Source organism: Silurus aristotelis, assembly GCF_946808225.1.
Source record: "Silurus aristotelis genome assembly, chromosome: 12".
NCBI lineage: Eukaryota > Metazoa > Chordata > Actinopteri > Siluriformes > Siluridae > Silurus > Silurus aristotelis.
This window is the reverse complement of record NC_139585.1, coordinates 12,555,605-12,573,822: the sequence shown is the minus strand read 5'-3', so window position 1 is coordinate 12,573,822 and position 18,218 is coordinate 12,555,605. Positions and strand designations below refer to the sequence as shown.

Here is an 18,218-nt window from a genome sequence, read left to right as displayed (position 1 = left end):
TGTGCAGCAAAGTTGATAAAATGTGAAATCTGTACCTGGTGTGGTTTATGTGGTTTAACAGTATTTTCCTGTGCAACTTTGAAACAACAACAGTTATGCGATCACTGATTTCAAAGATTTTGTATAGATCTGTACTTACAGTATGTAATGAATTCTTTAATGATCATGCTCCTTGCTTCTAGGTCATCTTAGCTACGATTGAGTAAACTACTGTTGAAAGCATTTAGTATTAGTAAGTCGGTCGGCTTTAGTTGTGTTACTTCCGTTGGCTCTGATTGGACTGAATCAGCTGTTTTTCGGCTGATTCTCTATGTCGGATCAGCGGCTGAACTCTTCGGCGAGAAAGAGAATCCGATTGGCAAATTAGCTTAGCGAATACGCACGCAGAAAAACGAAACGCGCTTCTTGTCATTCTTGCTGTTGTCTTTGCAACTTGGAAAACATGATTGGAAAAAGCTACGCGGATCAGTTAGTAATGATTGCGGTGGGTAGAAACGATGTTTGCTTTATATATTTACAGTTCTAGCTTTAGTCTACTGCCACCTGCTTGTAAGGGAGAGTTATGTTCTCTCACGCAAGCCGAAGCCAATTAATCGGCTGAAGTAAATTAATAAAAACAAATGGCAAAAATCTTCAACAATCGGTCCACCTTTAGTTTAACTTAGTTCTTGCAGCCTTTGCAGGTGAACATTTTCCTTCTCTTCATTCTTATATTCTTAATATGCATTCCGTGAAATAAAGGTCTCTGGTTAGTTTTTAAAGGTAATTGTGTCTATTGTCAGGTCTCCACCAAAAAAATTAAAAATTCAACTAAGATGTTATTTACACTTAAAAGCCATAAAGAAGTGGATGTATGGTGTTCTGATATAAAGTTTTGGGTTCCAATATTCCTCGGACAGGCTCTTGCTCCACCTTGACCAAGTTGATCACAAATGACAAAATGATAAGAATAAAGCACTTGCAGCACTGTATAGAACAGTGCGAATTGGACGAAAAATGTAATCACTATGCAAATATTTTGGTTTTACATCACCTGCGGTATGAACTGCAGGTTAGCTATAAGATTATTCAAATGTTGAGCTGCATCCATATTTCTAAATTTACCAAACACATCCTATGAACAGTTTAAGCAAAACAAGCTGTAAGATCAAGAGCCAAAGGAAATGACTCTACAACAGTTGCTAATACCATATTGTATTGAGTCCAATTATTAAAGTATAATTTGATGCCTGCATTTGACTTTAAACCCCATGAATGTTACACTGAAAGAACACACTTCCTGCTGCGTCAGTGCGGTTTCCAAGACAAGCTTGTGCTTCAGCAGATTTCCTGTATCTGAATATGAAGACATTTGTAACTCTTACACCTCCACTTAATGTAAATTCATTTACACATCATTAAGATCACTTGGACTCTATGTTAATCTCTCAACAATAGGTCATGTCAGGAGAAAATCACACAACCAGTCCTGGTGTGTTTTTGTCTGTCTGTTTTCTAGTCACTGGACTGGGGCTGTCCTAACAGCTTCCTGTGTGTGTGTCTGTGTGTACGTTTCTGCCACAGGTCTTCCTGAGCAGACTGTTTCAGTGAGCACTGCAGCAGAAGTAACTACATCTCAAGCTTTGAACGGGAGCTCTTCTCTCCAGCAGTGCACACACACTCAGCAGTTGCTGGAGTCCGGCAGAGAGGACATCTCCGAGGACTGGAGGACCAGAGAAAGAGAACAAGAAGCAGAATTGGCAGAGGAGATTTCTGACATCATGTCAGCGAGGCAGATATCTATCAGAGAGAGGTAAGAAGTCAATGCGTGTGTGCATGCACGTACATTTAAACCTGTTGCATATTCTTTGGTGTGTATTTTGAATGCAGATTTAAGCTTGAAATGAAGAGATACAGCTTGTGTGTGTACATATTAAAAACACTGGTGATAGAATGTATAAATTACATCATACATGATACTTATTCATGCATATAAATTTAATAATTGTACAGTTTTACAGTGAGATACAATAAGTTACAATGACTGCTTAAACAGAACATTGAAATGCATGCTAATAAGATTTGACAGGAGCCAGGACACTTGGACATTTCTATAAAAGGCAGCATCTCAGTAACACAGTTAATCAGTCAGAGAATAATAACTACAATGTTTACAGGATGTCGACTCTACAGACTGCTTTAGATTACTATGTTCTGGAAGAGACAAAAGCATGTCAGTGTATAAGCGTGAGTGTGCCATAGTTTTTGGGGGAACTGAAGAGGTGTTCCACATACAGAGAGAAATTAATATTTAAAATAGGGAATAGAACAAAGACTGGTTTTAATGTTTAAAAAAAAAAAAAGTGTAATCCACCAAAAAAAAAAAAAAAAAAAAGTGCTAAGTAAAGTTTTTTTTTATTTTTTATTTTTTTTTTTTTTTTTATTACCAGAATTGTTTTTATTGTTTATTGCTTTAATAAACTGACTTAAATGAAAATAACAAACATGTTTAGTTGCATATTATTGGACAAAATGTTTGCACTCCATTATTCAGTGGCTACTAAATATATTTTCACAATAACTAATAACTTTTCAATATTGATATTGCAGAAACACAAAACACAGTATAACCAATCACACTGTTTTCACTCGTTTTTTGAGCTTTCTGGCTATCTAAGAAGTATAAAAAATAAAAATAAAAATAAAAAGATTTCTTTAATGCTTTCGTCCATATTATTACATATATATTCTGTATTAAACTGACTACTCATCTCGTCTATCATTGTTTTTGTAAACCTGGCTGTTCTACTGCTTGTTAATGGTTTGGAAATGGTGTGTATATCGATGTGTGTGCAGGCTGGCTCTGCTGAGGAAGAGTGGTGAGGAAGACTGGAGGAACAGGATCAATAAGAAGCAGGATGTTGTTAAAGTGGCTATTTCAGAGAGACATGCTCAGCTGTGGGAGGTGGAACAGACCTTTAAAAAGAAGGTAAACCTGAACCCTGAAAACTTTACTCCTAACTTGGCCAAACAGCCAAAGGTATTAAAGTTCAAATGAATGTTTTGTGTTTGCAGTGTGAATGCAGTTAACTCGTATTCTGCAAAAAAACTATTTACTAAATATCAGTTTATCATATATTTCTTTGTTCATCAATAATTCCCAGAAGTTGAAAAAAGGTTTGCACAGACAGAGGATGCACAGTTGACTATTCTTTTACTCCCATTTTTATTTAGTTTTGCTATGTCTGCAATATCTGATGGATGTCCTTGTGGAATATATGGACCATTCGACATGTATTCTCTCCTTTATTTTAGTCTATCAGCATGTGTTTTTCAATGTTTGTATCAGCAAGATTCTGGCTGGGTCAAAAATGGTCATACACTTAGAAAAAGGTTCTTTAAAGGTTGTTTACATGTTCACTGGATAAATACAGATTCTAAGTTTCCAAAAAAAAACATTTTAATGTAGATTAAAAAACTTCAAGGATTCCCACAAAAGGACACGTGAAGAATTCTAATGAATTTCCTAAGAGTACATTATTCCTTTCTCCAGGGCAATGGAATAATAGATGAGTTTGCAGTCTCTGATCAGCTCTGGGTAAGACTGCTCACTGATATGGTCTTTAGTGTATCTGTCTGGTGGAGAGCACATGCTGTGTGTGTTTGTGTTTCATCTCATGGTGATGGGTGATGGCTAATGGGTGTGCTGAGCTGGTATTTTTACAGTGACATGTGATGACCTGTGTTTGCATTGCTTGTGGTGGTGGTTTTACTGGCAATTCTCTCTGTGCTACCAATATGACCACACTATGATTTTTGCTTTTTGGTTTGATTATTAATAGTGTTGCTATTTTTATAATTCTACTGATCTTAGACTATTGTGTCTATTTTTAAATAAAGTGTTAGGATATAAATTATAACCTTTAGGATATGAAACCGATTTTAACCTTAATACGGGGTTGCAGGAGTTTGCAAGGTTGCAAGGTCTGTCTTGCTAACTTCTGAAAATAAGTAATATTAAAATAATTTTTAAAGAATATTTTGCTTAATTTTTTTGCTGAAAAAGAATACAGCATGCATAGATATCATCATAGCAAAGTTACCTAGTTACAGTGTTAATTTAGGTATGATTATCGCTTTGTATTTAGTCTTTGCTTGTCTTGCTTTGAAGATGATGTGCAAAGATCATTATAAATCCTTAACCTTTGAAATAAAAAAAGCACATAATAAATATTTTAGATAACTTTAGAATTGTTTAGAAGTGTTGTCCTGTTGTCTATTTTTTTTTTTTTTTTTTAATTAGGCAAAAAAAAAAGTTTGACTGTCGTATTGGGTGTCACAAGATAATCACCTTTCTCCTGCAGTATCAATCATCTATATGTTTTTTTTTTTTTTTGTATATTTGGATGCCAAGAAAGAACTTAGCCAAACTCTTCTGTTTTTATGTGTGTGAATAGTTAAAAAAATATATATATCTTTCTTATACAAGTCTATATTTCTCTATATGTACAAAAGTATTGGACAGCTCAATTTTCCAGCCATATTTTGTTCTTTACAAACTGTTACCTCAGTGTTGGAGGCACACAGTTGTATAGGATGTAGGATGTTGTATAGGATCATTTGAAATTTTCCTTCATTTGAACTAGTAGATCCCAGACACAAACTGAGCTTCATAAGGATATGGTTTACATGTATTGGAGTGGAAGATCTTCAGTGGCCTGCAATAGAGCCCTTACCTCAACCCTGTTGAACAGAGTCTTGTGGCTGAATTAGCACAAAGACACTCAAAAATCGAAAAACATCTTCAGAGAAGAGTAGAGGTTATCTTAACAGCAAGTGTGGACTAAATGTGGAATGTACAATTATGAATCTGGGCAGGTGTCCACAAACCTTTGTCCTTATAGTGTAGTTATTATTTTGCTTTTGTGCAATAATAATCCAGTTGACACTCTAATGAAGCATTAGTATCAAGGCTAGAGAAAATGCAATATTATAACCACATGACATTCGGCTGACTCCATAAGCATGGTGTTTATACACGTAGTTCACTTGTTAGGACGGACTGGTCCTGCATCCCTTCTAATACATACAGCATGTTTTAAAAATAAGCTTTTTTTTCCTTCACCAAAACAATTCTCTATGCTGTCTGCCTTTTCTATTCCGTCTTACATTTCTCCAATGTGTTTGTTTCTGTCCTGTCGCTTCCTCCCATTTTTGCTGCCTGCTGTAGGATCCTGTCTTTTCTACCACTTTTTCCTCTGTGCCTGCGAGTGGCTCCGAGGCTCAGGATCCCATCGAAACCTTCTCCCAGGTGAGAGAGAAAACCCAATCTCCTGCATCACCGAAACCCTTCAAAAGTAGCTTCTCCGATTCTCTACTTCTCTCATTCCTGTGTAAAAGCAATCATCACTTTAAATAAATATTACTTGTGTACTCACAGCAGTGCACATCAAAGAGTTTTGCTCTCCGTCTTTTCCTCCTACGCCTGTTCAAACTAACACTTTTCTTTTATTATAAAATATTAGTGGTATTGTTCAGAAGGTTTTTTTTTTTTTTCATTTTAAGCACAACTCTAGTTATGAATAACACTTTTCTCATGTGCTTCCTCTCCTGAACTTTGCCACACGCTCCTCCACTCCTCCGTTATCACGCTTTGTCTTTCTTCATCTAATTGCACACGCATTTCATTGCAATAGAAGAATTTGGTTTCTATAGCACTAATTACAGCCTGTGGTTTTAATTTTCTGCTGCTGTGTGAGAGGTTATTGGTAGAACTTGCCACATAACACTCTTAAAACCCCCATACTGAGTGCATAGCTCCAACTAGTTTTCCTCTTTAACCACTGACAACAAAGCTATTCTATTCCAATCATTTCTCATCTAGTTGGGTTTGTTTTTCATTCTATTCTGTTTTGTTCTGTTTTTCATTTTACTCTTCATTCAATTAGTTTTTTGTTCTATTCTTTTTTTTTTGTCCTGTTGTGATCTATACAATTGTATAATCCCCTCTTAAATTGAATAATCTATTCTACTTTGTGCTCACTTCACTTTACTTCTGTTATATTCAATTCTATTCTGTTCCATTTAAGAATATTTCATGTTCTATTGTTTTCTCTTCTGCACTGTTCTATTATATTTAGATCCATTTAGATCCATTTGGGGTTTTCCTTTATTCTATTTATTTCTGTTTAGTGTTTTTACTACAGTCCAATTTAAATAAGATGCAGTTGTACATTTGTCTAGTTGCAGTATGTATGTAAATGCGATGTGCTGCCAAAGATTGGCTGTAGATCTTTGATGCTGATAATGGCTAATGGTCAGAGTTTAAATGTAGAGTAAACATGTTGCCTTTACTACAGTTAGGAAAGTCTCTGGTCTACGCTACATCCTTTCATCTCTTATCTTCCCTTTCCTCTCTTTTGTCACTTCTGCATCTTTTCCTCACTCTTCTTCCCTTCATTCTGTGAAGACACAACCCGCGCTTATGCAAGCAGATGAACGCCACCCTTGGAGACGCAAGGTGCTCATATAAATACACACACAATAGTTGTGCACTTTATCGGATCTCTCAATAATGATGCATTTCTGGCTCTCTGTAAATGTATTGCATCTGTAGATCAGTGGTTGAAACGTTTTAACAGAAAAGCGGATTAGAATTGAATGGTTACATACCCTTTGTGACATTTCATTTCTGTGGCTTATTCTTAAATATTACTTTAATGTGTCAATCATAATAACAGCACTTTAAATAGAAATTCCCGAAGTACAGTTAAATTAATATTTCAGTTTGTGTGTGCATGTGAAGATATTTGATTAGTGTTTGCTATCTGTTTTGTGTAGAGGATAGGAGAAGCAGTAGTGGAGGATCAGAGAATCGAGCGCATTGACATGTCCATCCAAGAACGGAAGCAGCTCATCACAACTCAAGAGGATGCCTGGAAGGCCAAAGGTCGAGGAGCTGCCAATGATTCCACACAGTTTACCGTGGCGGGTCGTATGGTCAAGAAAGGTCAGTGAGTGTCGCATACTGTACTTGTTTTAATACACACAATACATGTACACAAACTCAAAGTTTGTACATGTGTAATAGAGACACTTGTATTAGTCAGTTTTGTGAAGTTCTATTCGAAAACTCCTGTAGAACTATTAATCGTGTTCTTTAATCTTGCCTTGATCTTCAATCTTAGCACAAAGGATTTGTGTAAGAGAAAAGGTTGAATAATCATTAATATATAATGCGTTGCAAGTGACTATAATGGTTTTAAGCACAGAGTCTATACAGATTATTACAGATTTTTGAATTGGTTTTCTGTTTCAGGTCTTGCAGCCCCCATGGTGCTTACAAAACCAGTATTTAGTCCTGCGTCATACAAAAATAAAAATGCCATCTCCAAACCTCAGGAAGGTAAAAACTACTAATACATCTTTTCAGTTAATTAAGGTAAAAAAAAGAAAAAAAAAATGTATATACTTTAAGTGTATGCTGTGTTTTGATGAATAGCAATGGCTATGATGATGCACTGCTGCATATTTCATCATTAGATTGAGACTCTTTTTGTAGCTTTAACAGAATAAATGTATAACTTAAATATGCTGTTGTCATTTACACTTCTTCTAATCCTATAATAGAAACAAAACAAATGAGAGCAGTGGTTAAGGTTATTACCTTGTGACCTGTCTGGTTGTATGTGTTTCATGTCTTTTCACTCCAGAAATAACAGCATTTCTTTTGTTATATTGCTTTGGCAGAGATCGAGGTCAGAGATGATATAAAACTTGAGTCAGACAAGAAGCTGGAGAAGTTGGAGTCCTTCTTGGGTAGACTCAACAGTAAAGGTAAGAGAGTTCAGCTGACTATAAATATTTAGCATAAAGTACAAGCTTAATAACTATATTGCATTTGTTTATTATTATTATTATTATTATTATTTTTTTTTTTTTTTTTTTTTATAAAATGAAATATGTAACTACTAGTTTGTTTCTGTCTTTGATTCAGTGGGTGGTCTTCCAGAGTCCACTATTACAGTAACAGAAAAGAAGGTTAAAGAGGTCATGAATCTGGATGATGGGTGTTTTGATAAGTTCTACAAGCACACTCAGGAACTGGCCAATATTACCAGTAAAATTGAGATTGATGAAGACTTTGATGCCATCTTTGGATCTCAGATGCCAAAGTAAGACCTTGCCCTAAATCAGGTTAATGGCTTCAAAGGCTTTAAATCTTTGTTTGACTGTTTTTGTATGGTATTGTTTTAAGTGATAATTGAATGTATATAAAGTAGATTAGAAAGAAAATAAATATGATGCAATTCTGAAAATGTTTATAGTTCATTGTGACCTATGACCCATGATTTTTAAGGCTGACCTCAGAGATGGTGCAGCATAAGCGTGCAGTACGTCCAGCCCGAAACGTGCAGGCCTCTAGAAACCCTCTGAAGATACTAGCTGCACGTGAAGACATCAGACATGAGTACACAGAGCAGAGACTTAACATTGGTGTCCTTGAGAGCAAGAGGATCACTCAGGAAAAGAGTGAGTGTTTGAGGGAGGGGCTGTGTGAGAATTGTTGAAATGGCAGCTTAAATATGCTGTTACTGACAAAGAAGTCAGGTTGTGTTTCTTTATACGATTATCATGATGCAGCAGCTCACACATATTAGAAGTGTTATGCGCATCTAAGAATAGCTTTTACAGTTTTTTTGCTTGTGTTTAGAAGCCACAACTGTCTGTGTGTCTCTTTTTCTCCCTTCCTGTTTCTTTTTTTTAGTGTGTAAGAGCAGTGGGTTCTCTGCTGTGGCTCTGGCAGGCTTGGCTAGCAAGGAGAACTTCAGCAGTGTGAATCTGCGGAGTGTGAAGACCTCAGAGCAAAGCTCTCACAACAGTGCCATGCCTTACAAGGCCATCATGCTAATGCAGGTCAAAGGTCAGTCACTTAATTTTTCCTGAAGTAAGGAGCGAAGATCTCTAGTGTAAAGGACATGTTTAAAATGCCCTGTACTTTTACCTTCCTTACATATATCTAAAGCAGTAGCACACAAATTAGACATAGTTGGCAGCTGTATATTATGTTTCATATACTAAACATACTGTATGATGGCATCTCTTTTGTATCTGCACATATAAGCACTTGTTAAGGTTTAGTGTTGCAGGACGTTTATTTTACATTGTTCAAGAGACATGTTGCTTTTGTTACAGAGATTGTTAATGGTGGTGAATTTATATTGGCTGTGGAAGACTTTTCCACATAAGGCATGAGCTTATGGGTTTTGATCAGTTGTCTTGTCCATAAGTCAAACAGACAGTGTGTTGCAGAGAAAACAATGAGGGAAATTTACGTTTTCTTCTTTCTCAAATGAACTAGGCCGCCGGCACGTCCAGACAAGGTTGGTCGAGCCGAGAGCTTCCTCTCTGAACAGTGGTGATTGTTTCCTCCTGGTTACACCCCAGTACTGCTTTATCTGGATGGGAGAGTTTGCAAATGTGATTGAGAAAGCCAAAGTAAGTGTTTGCATGTGTGTTTGTGGCAGGTGTGTAGGCAATCAGACATGCACATTTCAGAGATATTTTAGGACAGAGAGCAATCAGTCTGAATACTATGCGTTTGTTTCTTGATAAGCTTCCCCACGTGCAGAAAGTCAGCAGAACTAACCACAGAAAGGGTTTACCCTCATAAAAGGAACAGGAAGTCTGTTGTAAAAGACAGAAATCATTTTAACGTGTGAGCATCGTCACACAGACCCAAAACATCATGTTGTTCAAAACAAGAGAGGTCATTGAACTCTTATCTGGAGACGCATTTGACCTACTTCAGAAATTCCCAAGTTCACAGTGTACATTTTGAACACTACTAAAATGTATTTAGTAGTTTGGTTCATGAATAGTAGCTTATGTTTTTCACAGAGAAGTCTGTTTCACTTTGTATTGTATATTGAAGCCAAAAGGATTATTAAGAGGTCATCACTATATTGAAGTTTAGTGTTTGTTATTAAATTATCTTTATCTTTACAGGCTGCAGAGTTGGCCACGTTCATTCAGACCAAGCACGACCTTGGATGCAGATCCTCTTATGTTCACACCATAGAGGAGGGTATTAATACCCACAGCCATGCATCCAAAGAGTTCTGGAAGATTCTGGGAGGGCAGACCAGCTACCAAGGTGATGGGTCTCATTGTTGATCATAAGCTTCTCTGCATAACATTCTTGTTAGAATTTTTCTTATACATTAACTTTTTTGTTTTTGATGGTGAAAGCCAGTATTTAGTATTTAATGAATGTTTTCTACTTATCACAGCTGCAGGGACTCCAGAGGAGGATGAGTTTTATGAAACAGCCATAGTGGAGACAAACTGTGTCTACAGGCTGCACGAGGACAAGCTGGTGCCTAACGATGATTTCTGGGGCCGAACACCACGCTGTTCCATGCTCGGCCCTACAGAGGTGAAGCCATGCTGGTTAACCACAATTACCCTGTAGCAACACGTTATGTACATGTATGTGGGGCAGTCTAAAGGAAACCGAATAGTCACCATGGTGGAAGTCTGGCAAACAGACAAAGAATAGCTAAAAAGAATGCGGTTACATGCTGTAGAGAAATTAACATAAGCTTCAATTTATTATTATTTTTTTTTCCAGTTCATAATCAGGTCATGTTTTTCAAAATGGCTGTGACAAGAATTCCTGTAATATTTCCCCAATATATCTACTAAACAAGTTTCTAAGTGGTTTCCCTGGTTGTTACATGTATATTGTATTGTAGGAGCAAAAGATTTCTGATTTCTTTCTGTGCGTGTTTGCAGGTGCTGGTGTTTGATTTTGGCAGTGAGGTGTATGTGTGGCATGGTAAAGAGGTGACCCTGGCACAACGAAAAGTAGCATTTCAGCTGGCAAAGCACCTATGGAATGGAACATTTGACTACACAACCTGTGATATCAATCCACTAGACCCAGGAGAGTGCAACACACTTATCCCCAGGTCTGTACAAGCATATTGGGGATTTTACAGTTCTTTACATCAGGCTTTTGACACAGACATGCAGTCTGCTTCATATTCCTGTAAATCTTTTGCTTCTGTAGTGTTATTCAGAGTATAACAAATAAATACTCTATTACTTTTTTTTTAATGTCGACACTTGTACTAGGAAAAAAAAACATGTTCACTCAAAACTCTCTCATGAAAGAATTCTCAGGGTTGTTGATGGTTAAGTACCTCAGTAAATACATAATATAACATGGGGTAAACCTGTTACGATCAATTACAAACAAAACAATGGAGAACGTCATTGTAATTCCAAGTTTTTAAACTTCTCTTAGCATAGTACTTGTACATGATTAAAATCTTAATTGTTTAAAATGCTATACATCAACTAAAAGTTATTACCCACAGGTGGAGCTTAATTTATAAATATCTTTGGATTATGGCTTATTTGTAAAAATTGAGAAAGGTAAAAATTTGTGGTGAATCTTGTTAAAGACCTGACTCCTGTTTTGTTGTTGTTATGCAATGCTAAACTCTTGTTCAGACTCCTGCCAAGAATTTTACTGTTAATAAACATGGCACATGGTGTAGCCATTAAGGGGCCTAAACCAAACATAAGTGCCACATCTCTTCGTCTGTCTGTCTGTCTGTCTGTCTGTCTGTCTGTCTGTCTGTCTGTCTGTCACTCTGGAATGTGCCTCCAATTCTATATATGAAAAAAAAGAATATATAGAATATGTATAGTTTGTCTGAGGTAATATTTATGCTGTGTGTTTGAATTAGGAAAGGGCAAGGCCGGCCAGACTGGGCTATATTTGGCAGGGTAACCCAGCACAATGAGACTACACTGTTTAAGGAAAAGTTTCTAGACTGGAGCGACTCCAAGTTGGCTTCAAAGAAGAATGATGACACACAAGCTCTTGAATCCAAGGTAGTGCATCAACAAGGTCTTCAATTTACATATAAAAAAACAAAGAAAAAAAATTGCTGCAGATTAAAATATGTAAGCAATGAAACTTTACAATGATTTCAGTTTTTTTTTTTTTTTTTACACAAATATTTTTTTATTTGTGTGTTGTAGGAGGTGCAGAGTGGTGAATGCCAGTCTTATGATGTATCTCGGATGTTGCCGGTGTCCAATGTCCCCATTCGGACTGTTCTGGATGGCATGGACGTGGGTCGAGGTTATGGAATGTTGGCGGGAGATGATGGGAGGAACTTTGAGATTAGCACTCTGTCTGTGGATGTGTGGCATATCCTGGAGTTTGACTACAGGTACAGAACAGATCCTATTTTTCATCTATGTAGGCAGTATATAAATACTTAATGTGATTTGAATGATCCCTGAATGTGTGTAAATATTTTGGACATGTGTCCCTGATATAGTCGGCTGCCTAAGCAGAGCATCGGGCAGTTCCATGAGGGAGACACATATGTAGTTAAATGGAAGTACATGGTCAGTGCTGCAGGTGAGTATCTCTGCCTTGATACAGTGACATTTGTGTGGAAGACCTAATTAAGGGATTATATTTATGATGCATTCATAATCAGAACTGTTGGATATAATGTAAAAATGAAGTGTGTGTGTTATCAGTTGGAAAAAGGCTGAATTCGGAGCGGACTGTTGGCCCGGGTAAGGAGAGGTGTGCATACTTCTTCTGGCAGGGGCGTAACGCTACTGTTAGTGAGAAAGGAACGTCGGCTCTCATGACCGTGGAGCTGGACGAGGAGAGAGGAGCACAGGTCTTTCCTCCAACTTAAACCCCACCTCACAATTATGTAATTATTATTATTTTTAGGACACCAGGAACAACTTTTATGGTACTATGATGTCGCTCTGTGTGTTTCAGGTCCAGGTGCAGCAGGGGAAGGAACCCCCCTGTTTCCTTCAGTGTTTTAATGGAGGCATGATGATTCATGCAGGGAAAAGAGAAGAGGAAGAAGAGAACACACAGAGTATGCTAAGTCTTGTTTCTATTAGCCTGTATTGAGACATTAGTATGAATGGGATAAAGGTTTATCCAGTCTTTGCACATTTTTTTGGTAAATTCTAGAGAAGCTTATTATGTGAAATCTAATTTGATTTGAATTTATTTTCGAAAGGGAACCATTTTTTATATTTTAAGGGGCATTTAAAAGACCTTGACTTATAATAATATTGACATACACTTTGATAGGTATTTATTTATTATTCACAGTGTTTGGGAAAACCTTTTGTACCAGTGCATCACACACACCACCATGTCAGTCACTGATCTGCCACCCAAATAATATGTAGTTAGTGGAGGACTTGTGGTGGGCAGTTAGGGTTGTTTATTGTGATGAGGTGCTGACTGTCTCCAGAGTGACAGTAGTATATGGGTATATTTGCAAACTTGCCTATATATGTGTTTACCTAATAAAAAGGAAACAACAGTAAATTTAAGTTAGGTGGTCCTACTTAATTTGGTACAAGTTTATTCTGAGTAGACTGACAGAACTCTAACCATCATTATTAACTTTCAAAGAAATGTTTGTCTCCATATAACAATCCTATTTCCTGCCTGTCAGTCATGACCAGGGTGAATAGAAAATGGGGGAAAAACAGGAAAATGCTGTGAAGAGCAGATAGTCACATTTCCCCTGGGGATTTGGAGCAGATTGTTTTGCAGTAGATATCATGGCATCAAGTTCCACTGGCTTGTTTTGACAGTATAGAAAATAAAGTACATAAACAAAACAAAACAGGTTTAAATTAGATAAAAACATAGCTTTTTAGATTAGATCCATAATTGTATTTATAATGTAATGTCTTAGCATCTTAGTGTTTGTTTTGTAGAAGTTTTATTTTTACTTTTGTCTTGTGTGATATCTCTTCTCATTCTAATCTAATTCTAATCTCTTCTCTACTAATTTTATTCCCATTGTGTACAGATGACTGGAGGTTGTACTGTGTGAGAGGAGAGAAGCCAGTAGAGGGCCACCTACTGGAGGTGGTGTGTCACTGCAGCAGCTTGCGCTCTCGGACCTCCATGATTCTGCTCAACGTCCCGAAAGCCAGCATGTACCTGTGGCACGGGTGCAAGGCCCAAGCACACACGAGGGACGTGGGCCACACCGCTGCTAACAAGATCAAAGAGCAGTGAGTGAATATGACTAAAAACAAACACTGAGATTATCATTTTTCACCATGTTTCATCATGTTTATACTCAGTAATGGTATGCATATTGAGCATTATATCATGATAGATATGAAAGTGCAATTAAAAATTTTTTACTTTTAGGACATATTTGCAACAAAGTTACATTTGATTCCTTAAGCTGCTTCAGCAGGTGTCCTCAGACACACATTGTAACAGTGTAACTCTTTCTATATCCCAGTCTTCTCCCAATAGGTGATCCTTATTTTATTATGTTGTGAAAAAAATCATCAGCAAGAATATCATCATGAAATATAACCAAATGAAAAAAGTCAGAGACAATACTGCTAAATAGTTTTTGAGTGTAATGATCTATTAAACAAATGAAAAATATCAGATTTCAGTTTGACCCACTAAAAATTGCATTTGACCACAAGTGAAAGTGTTCTAAAGTTTTATCAGGATACAATTCAGATACAACATGCACTCTCTGGATTTTGTAATTGTTTATTACTAGATTTAAATGAATGTTAAATTTACATCTAATTTTATTTCCTTTTTAAGTAGGTCTTCCTTTGACTTTTCAAATAAGGTTAATTTTTTGTTAAAAGAAAAGAAAAGAAAATTAGCTGTATTTCTTATATGTATAGTATTACTTTGACAAAAGTGATTAGTTTAACCACACACACTGTGTGCCATGTTGCTGTTTTAATTTCAGGTGTCCTCTCGAGGCAGGACTTCACAGCAGTAGCAAATTGACCATCCAAGAGTGTGAGGAAGGCACTGAACCACTAGGATTCTGGGAAGCTCTTGGGAGACGTGACCGCAAAGCATATGACTGTATGATTCATGGTAAGTCAGGTTTCACAGCTCTATGTGTGCGTGTTTGTGTGTGCGTATTGTAAAGACGTGCGGGGGTTTGTGTTTCAGATTTGGGGAAGTTTAACTTTACGCCGCGGTTATACCACTTAAGCAGTGCATCAGGAGAGTTTGCTGCTGTGGAGCTGATTTGTCCATCCAGAGAGCCGAACCTGGTCACCTCGATGCCTTTCCACCAGGAAGATCTGTATAATGTCACTCAGCCAGGTGCAGTACACACACCCACCCACCCATACAAGCTGACTGTGCTCAAACTGTCATGCTTGTATTGAATACTGTGCATTAAATCCCATTCTATATAGTGGAACAAAGATGTATAGTTGTATATACAACTTAAAGGGCTTACTAACGTTTGCTTTAACTTTATGCTGATTATAATCACATGAATAAAATAACATACAGCGGGTAAAATAAGTATTTCTAAAGGTGCTATTGACATGAAAGAAAGAAATCAAACCATGCATGTCCATAAATTGTGTTATAAGGTGAAATATCACAGGGACAAAGTATTGAACACGATGTATTTAATACTTTGTACAAAAGCCTTTGTTGGTAATGACGACTTCAAGATGCTTCCATTATGGAGAAACTAGTCGCACTAGTTGTAGTGATTTTTGGCCCATTCTTACACACGATCCGTCATCAAATCTTGAAGGTTCCATGGCCTCTTCTTTAAACTCTGATCTTTAGTTCTTTCTATATTTTTTTTTTTTTTTATGGGATTCAAGTCAGGTGATTGGCTGGACCAATTTAGCAGCTTTATTTTCTTTCTCTGAAACCAATTGAGAGTTTCCTTGGCTGTGTGTTTGGGGTCATTGTCTGGCTGAAATGTCCACCATGTTTCATCTTTATCATCCTGGTAGATGGCAGCAGATTTTTTATTTTGGTACATTTTTCTTCAATTATATGAAGTTTGCCAGTATTACATGCTGAAAAACAGCCCCACACCATGATGTTCCCACCTCCAAACTTCACTGGTGGTATGGTGTTTCTGGGGTGATGTGCAGTGCTATTTGTCCTCCAAACATGGTGTGTATTATAGCATCCAAAGAGCTCAATTTTGGTCTCATCTGGCCAGGCGATATTCTCCTAGTATTTCACAGGCTTGTCCAAATGTAGTGCAGCTTTAAACGAGCTTCAACATGCTTTTCTTCAAAAATTGAGTTTTGTGTGGTGAGTGTGCACAGGTCATAGCGGTTTAATGTATAACTTATTGTTTTCTTTGCAACAATTATACCTGCTAATTCCAGGTCTTTGTGAAGCTCTCCACAAGTGGTCCTTGGCTCTTGGACAACTCTTCTGATATTCTTTTTACTCCTCTGTCAGAAATCTTTCGAGGAGCACCTGGTCATGGCCGGTTTATTGTGAAATGTTCTTCCCTCTTCTGGATTATGGCCCCAACGGTGCTCACTGGAACATTCAGAAGATTAGAAATCCTTCTGTAACCAGTGCCATCGGTATGTTTTGCAACAATAAGGTTGTGAAGGTCTTGAGAGCGCTATTTGCTTTTACCCATCATGAGATGTTTCTTGTGGGACCCCTTGGTAATGGGACACCTTTATATAGGCCATTAGTTGGGACTGAACCAGCTGATATTAATTTGCACTGACGAGGGGCAGGATTGCTTTCTAATTACTGATTGATTTCAGCTGGTGTCTTGGTTTTCCACGCCTTTTTGCACCTCGCTTTCTTAATGTGTTCAATACTTTACAATACTCACATTATTCATTATTACACATAACTTCTTTTATAGACATGTATGGTTTGACTGCTTATGTGTTAGTTTGGATTGCATGGGTTGTTACCAACATTTGGTAAAAATTTCATGTCAATAGCAAATATTTACTGAAGAAAAATTGTGATGTTCAATACTTATTTTACCCACTGTATCTGGTGTTTCACTCCTATAAATCTCTCTCTCTTTCTCTCTGTATATGTATGTTATATTATACATACATACATACATACATACATACATACATCATATTGCTACACACCATCTAGCTCAGTGGTCACCAACCTTTTTGAAACTGAGAGCTACTTCTTGGGTATTGATTTAATGTGAAGGGCTACCAGTTTACACACAGTTGTCAGTTTGATCTAAAATAACAAATTTGCTCAATTTACCTTTTATCATGTTGTTATTATTAATAATTAATGATATTCGTCTATGTGAAGACACTGATCATGTTAATAATTTCTCACAATAATTAGCAACAATTTAACAAAGTAGGAAACAGCTATTTTTAGAAAAGGCCCGCGGGCTACTCATGTGGTCCTTGCGGGCTACTATGTTGGTGACCCCTGCTCTAGCTCTACTATACTTTTAATATAGCTTTTCTATTCTTATCTAGTCTCTTGCTTATGCAATATTGTATTATCAAGAAAGTGAGCCAAATCAGGTGAACCAGCAAAACAGTGGGGGGAGAAAAAAGAAATAAAATTAAATAAGCATGGAATTATGAGGAGCTCCTGCACAGGTCCATGCATATAAATTCTGTTTTCTGTTACAGCTCTGTTTTTGGTAGACAATCATCATGAGGTATACCTGTGGCAGGGCTGGTGGTCTGAGGACAGTGAAAACACAGGCTCTGCTCGTATCCGATGGGACTTAGACAGGAAGTGTGCCATGGAGACTGTGCTCCAGTACTGCAGAGGTAAGAAATACTTTTTTTTAATTAAGAGAGTGGGTATGGGAAAATGTCCTACAATGCAATGTAGTACAATGATTTAAGAAAAGGAAAACTGAAAAATGCTACTTGTAGAATCATCTTTTGGTGCTAGAAGAGCTGTGGGTAAATTCCTACAAAGTTTGAATACTGTTATTCATTATATCTGGCAGATCTGCTTCAGTTTCAGGTTGGTTGAATGTTGATAGTTAACTGAAATTTTGTTATGATGACAATAAAAGCATGAGCAAATGAAAGGTAGTGAAATATTGGCACTAATACTCAAGTACTGCTTTATATAAAAAATTTAAGATTTGTCTCATTTATACAACTTACAGTTGAAGGTTAAGGGGATTGTTTAAGGTCCCAGGTGGTACACCATACTTGGATTTGAACTTGAGAAACATCATATATCAACACAAATGTAAAAACAGACATTTTTTACTTTGTGAACGGAAAATGACTTCCTAACCACTTTTTCTTATAATATAAGCTTTGAGATCACAAGATCTGTATAAATCCGCTGCCGAAATGGAAAGTGTTCAAAAGAGATGGTTGTGCTCTTTTGACACTTTGCGTTCTGTATTTTTGTATCT

At 37.0% G+C, this 18,218-nt stretch overlaps 1 protein-coding gene across 42 annotated transcripts in view; it reads left to right on the top strand.

The window, feature by feature from the left end:
* svila (supervillin a) overlaps positions 1-18,218 on the top strand; it is a 73,459-nt gene that overhangs the window by 51,611 nt on the left and 3,630 nt on the right. For 17 of the 42 annotated variants that reach the window (XM_083556748.1, XM_083556745.1, XM_083556732.1 and 14 more), the window contains 24 exons: positions 1,564-1,792; positions 2,836-2,968; positions 3,533-3,577; positions 5,210-5,290; positions 6,449-6,499; positions 6,820-6,988; positions 7,298-7,384; positions 7,729-7,815; positions 7,976-8,153; positions 8,339-8,511; positions 8,747-8,902; positions 9,341-9,477; positions 9,988-10,135; positions 10,272-10,417; positions 10,777-10,952; positions 11,739-11,886; positions 12,037-12,230; positions 12,342-12,424; positions 12,550-12,698; positions 12,806-12,911; positions 13,869-14,076; positions 14,793-14,926; positions 15,005-15,160; positions 17,467-17,610. In XM_083556748.1, coding sequence (XP_083412874.1) covers positions 1,564-1,792; positions 2,836-2,968; positions 3,533-3,577; positions 5,210-5,290; positions 6,449-6,499; positions 6,820-6,988; positions 7,298-7,384; positions 7,729-7,815; positions 7,976-8,153; positions 8,339-8,511; positions 8,747-8,902; positions 9,341-9,477; positions 9,988-10,135; positions 10,272-10,417; positions 10,777-10,952; positions 11,739-11,886; positions 12,037-12,230; positions 12,342-12,424; positions 12,550-12,698; positions 12,806-12,911; positions 13,869-14,076; positions 14,793-14,926; positions 15,005-15,160; positions 17,467-17,610 — 3,318 coding nt within the window. The remainder of the gene's footprint in view (positions 1-1,563; positions 1,793-2,835; positions 2,969-3,532; positions 3,578-5,209; positions 5,291-6,448; positions 6,500-6,819; positions 6,989-7,297; positions 7,385-7,728; positions 7,816-7,975; positions 8,154-8,338; positions 8,512-8,746; positions 8,903-9,340; positions 9,478-9,987; positions 10,136-10,271; positions 10,418-10,776; positions 10,953-11,738; positions 11,887-12,036; positions 12,231-12,341; positions 12,425-12,549; positions 12,699-12,805; positions 12,912-13,868; positions 14,077-14,792; positions 14,927-15,004; positions 15,161-17,466; positions 17,611-18,218) is intronic. The other 25 variants (XM_083556751.1, XM_083556756.1, XM_083556754.1 and 22 more) reach the window with 4 other exon arrangements.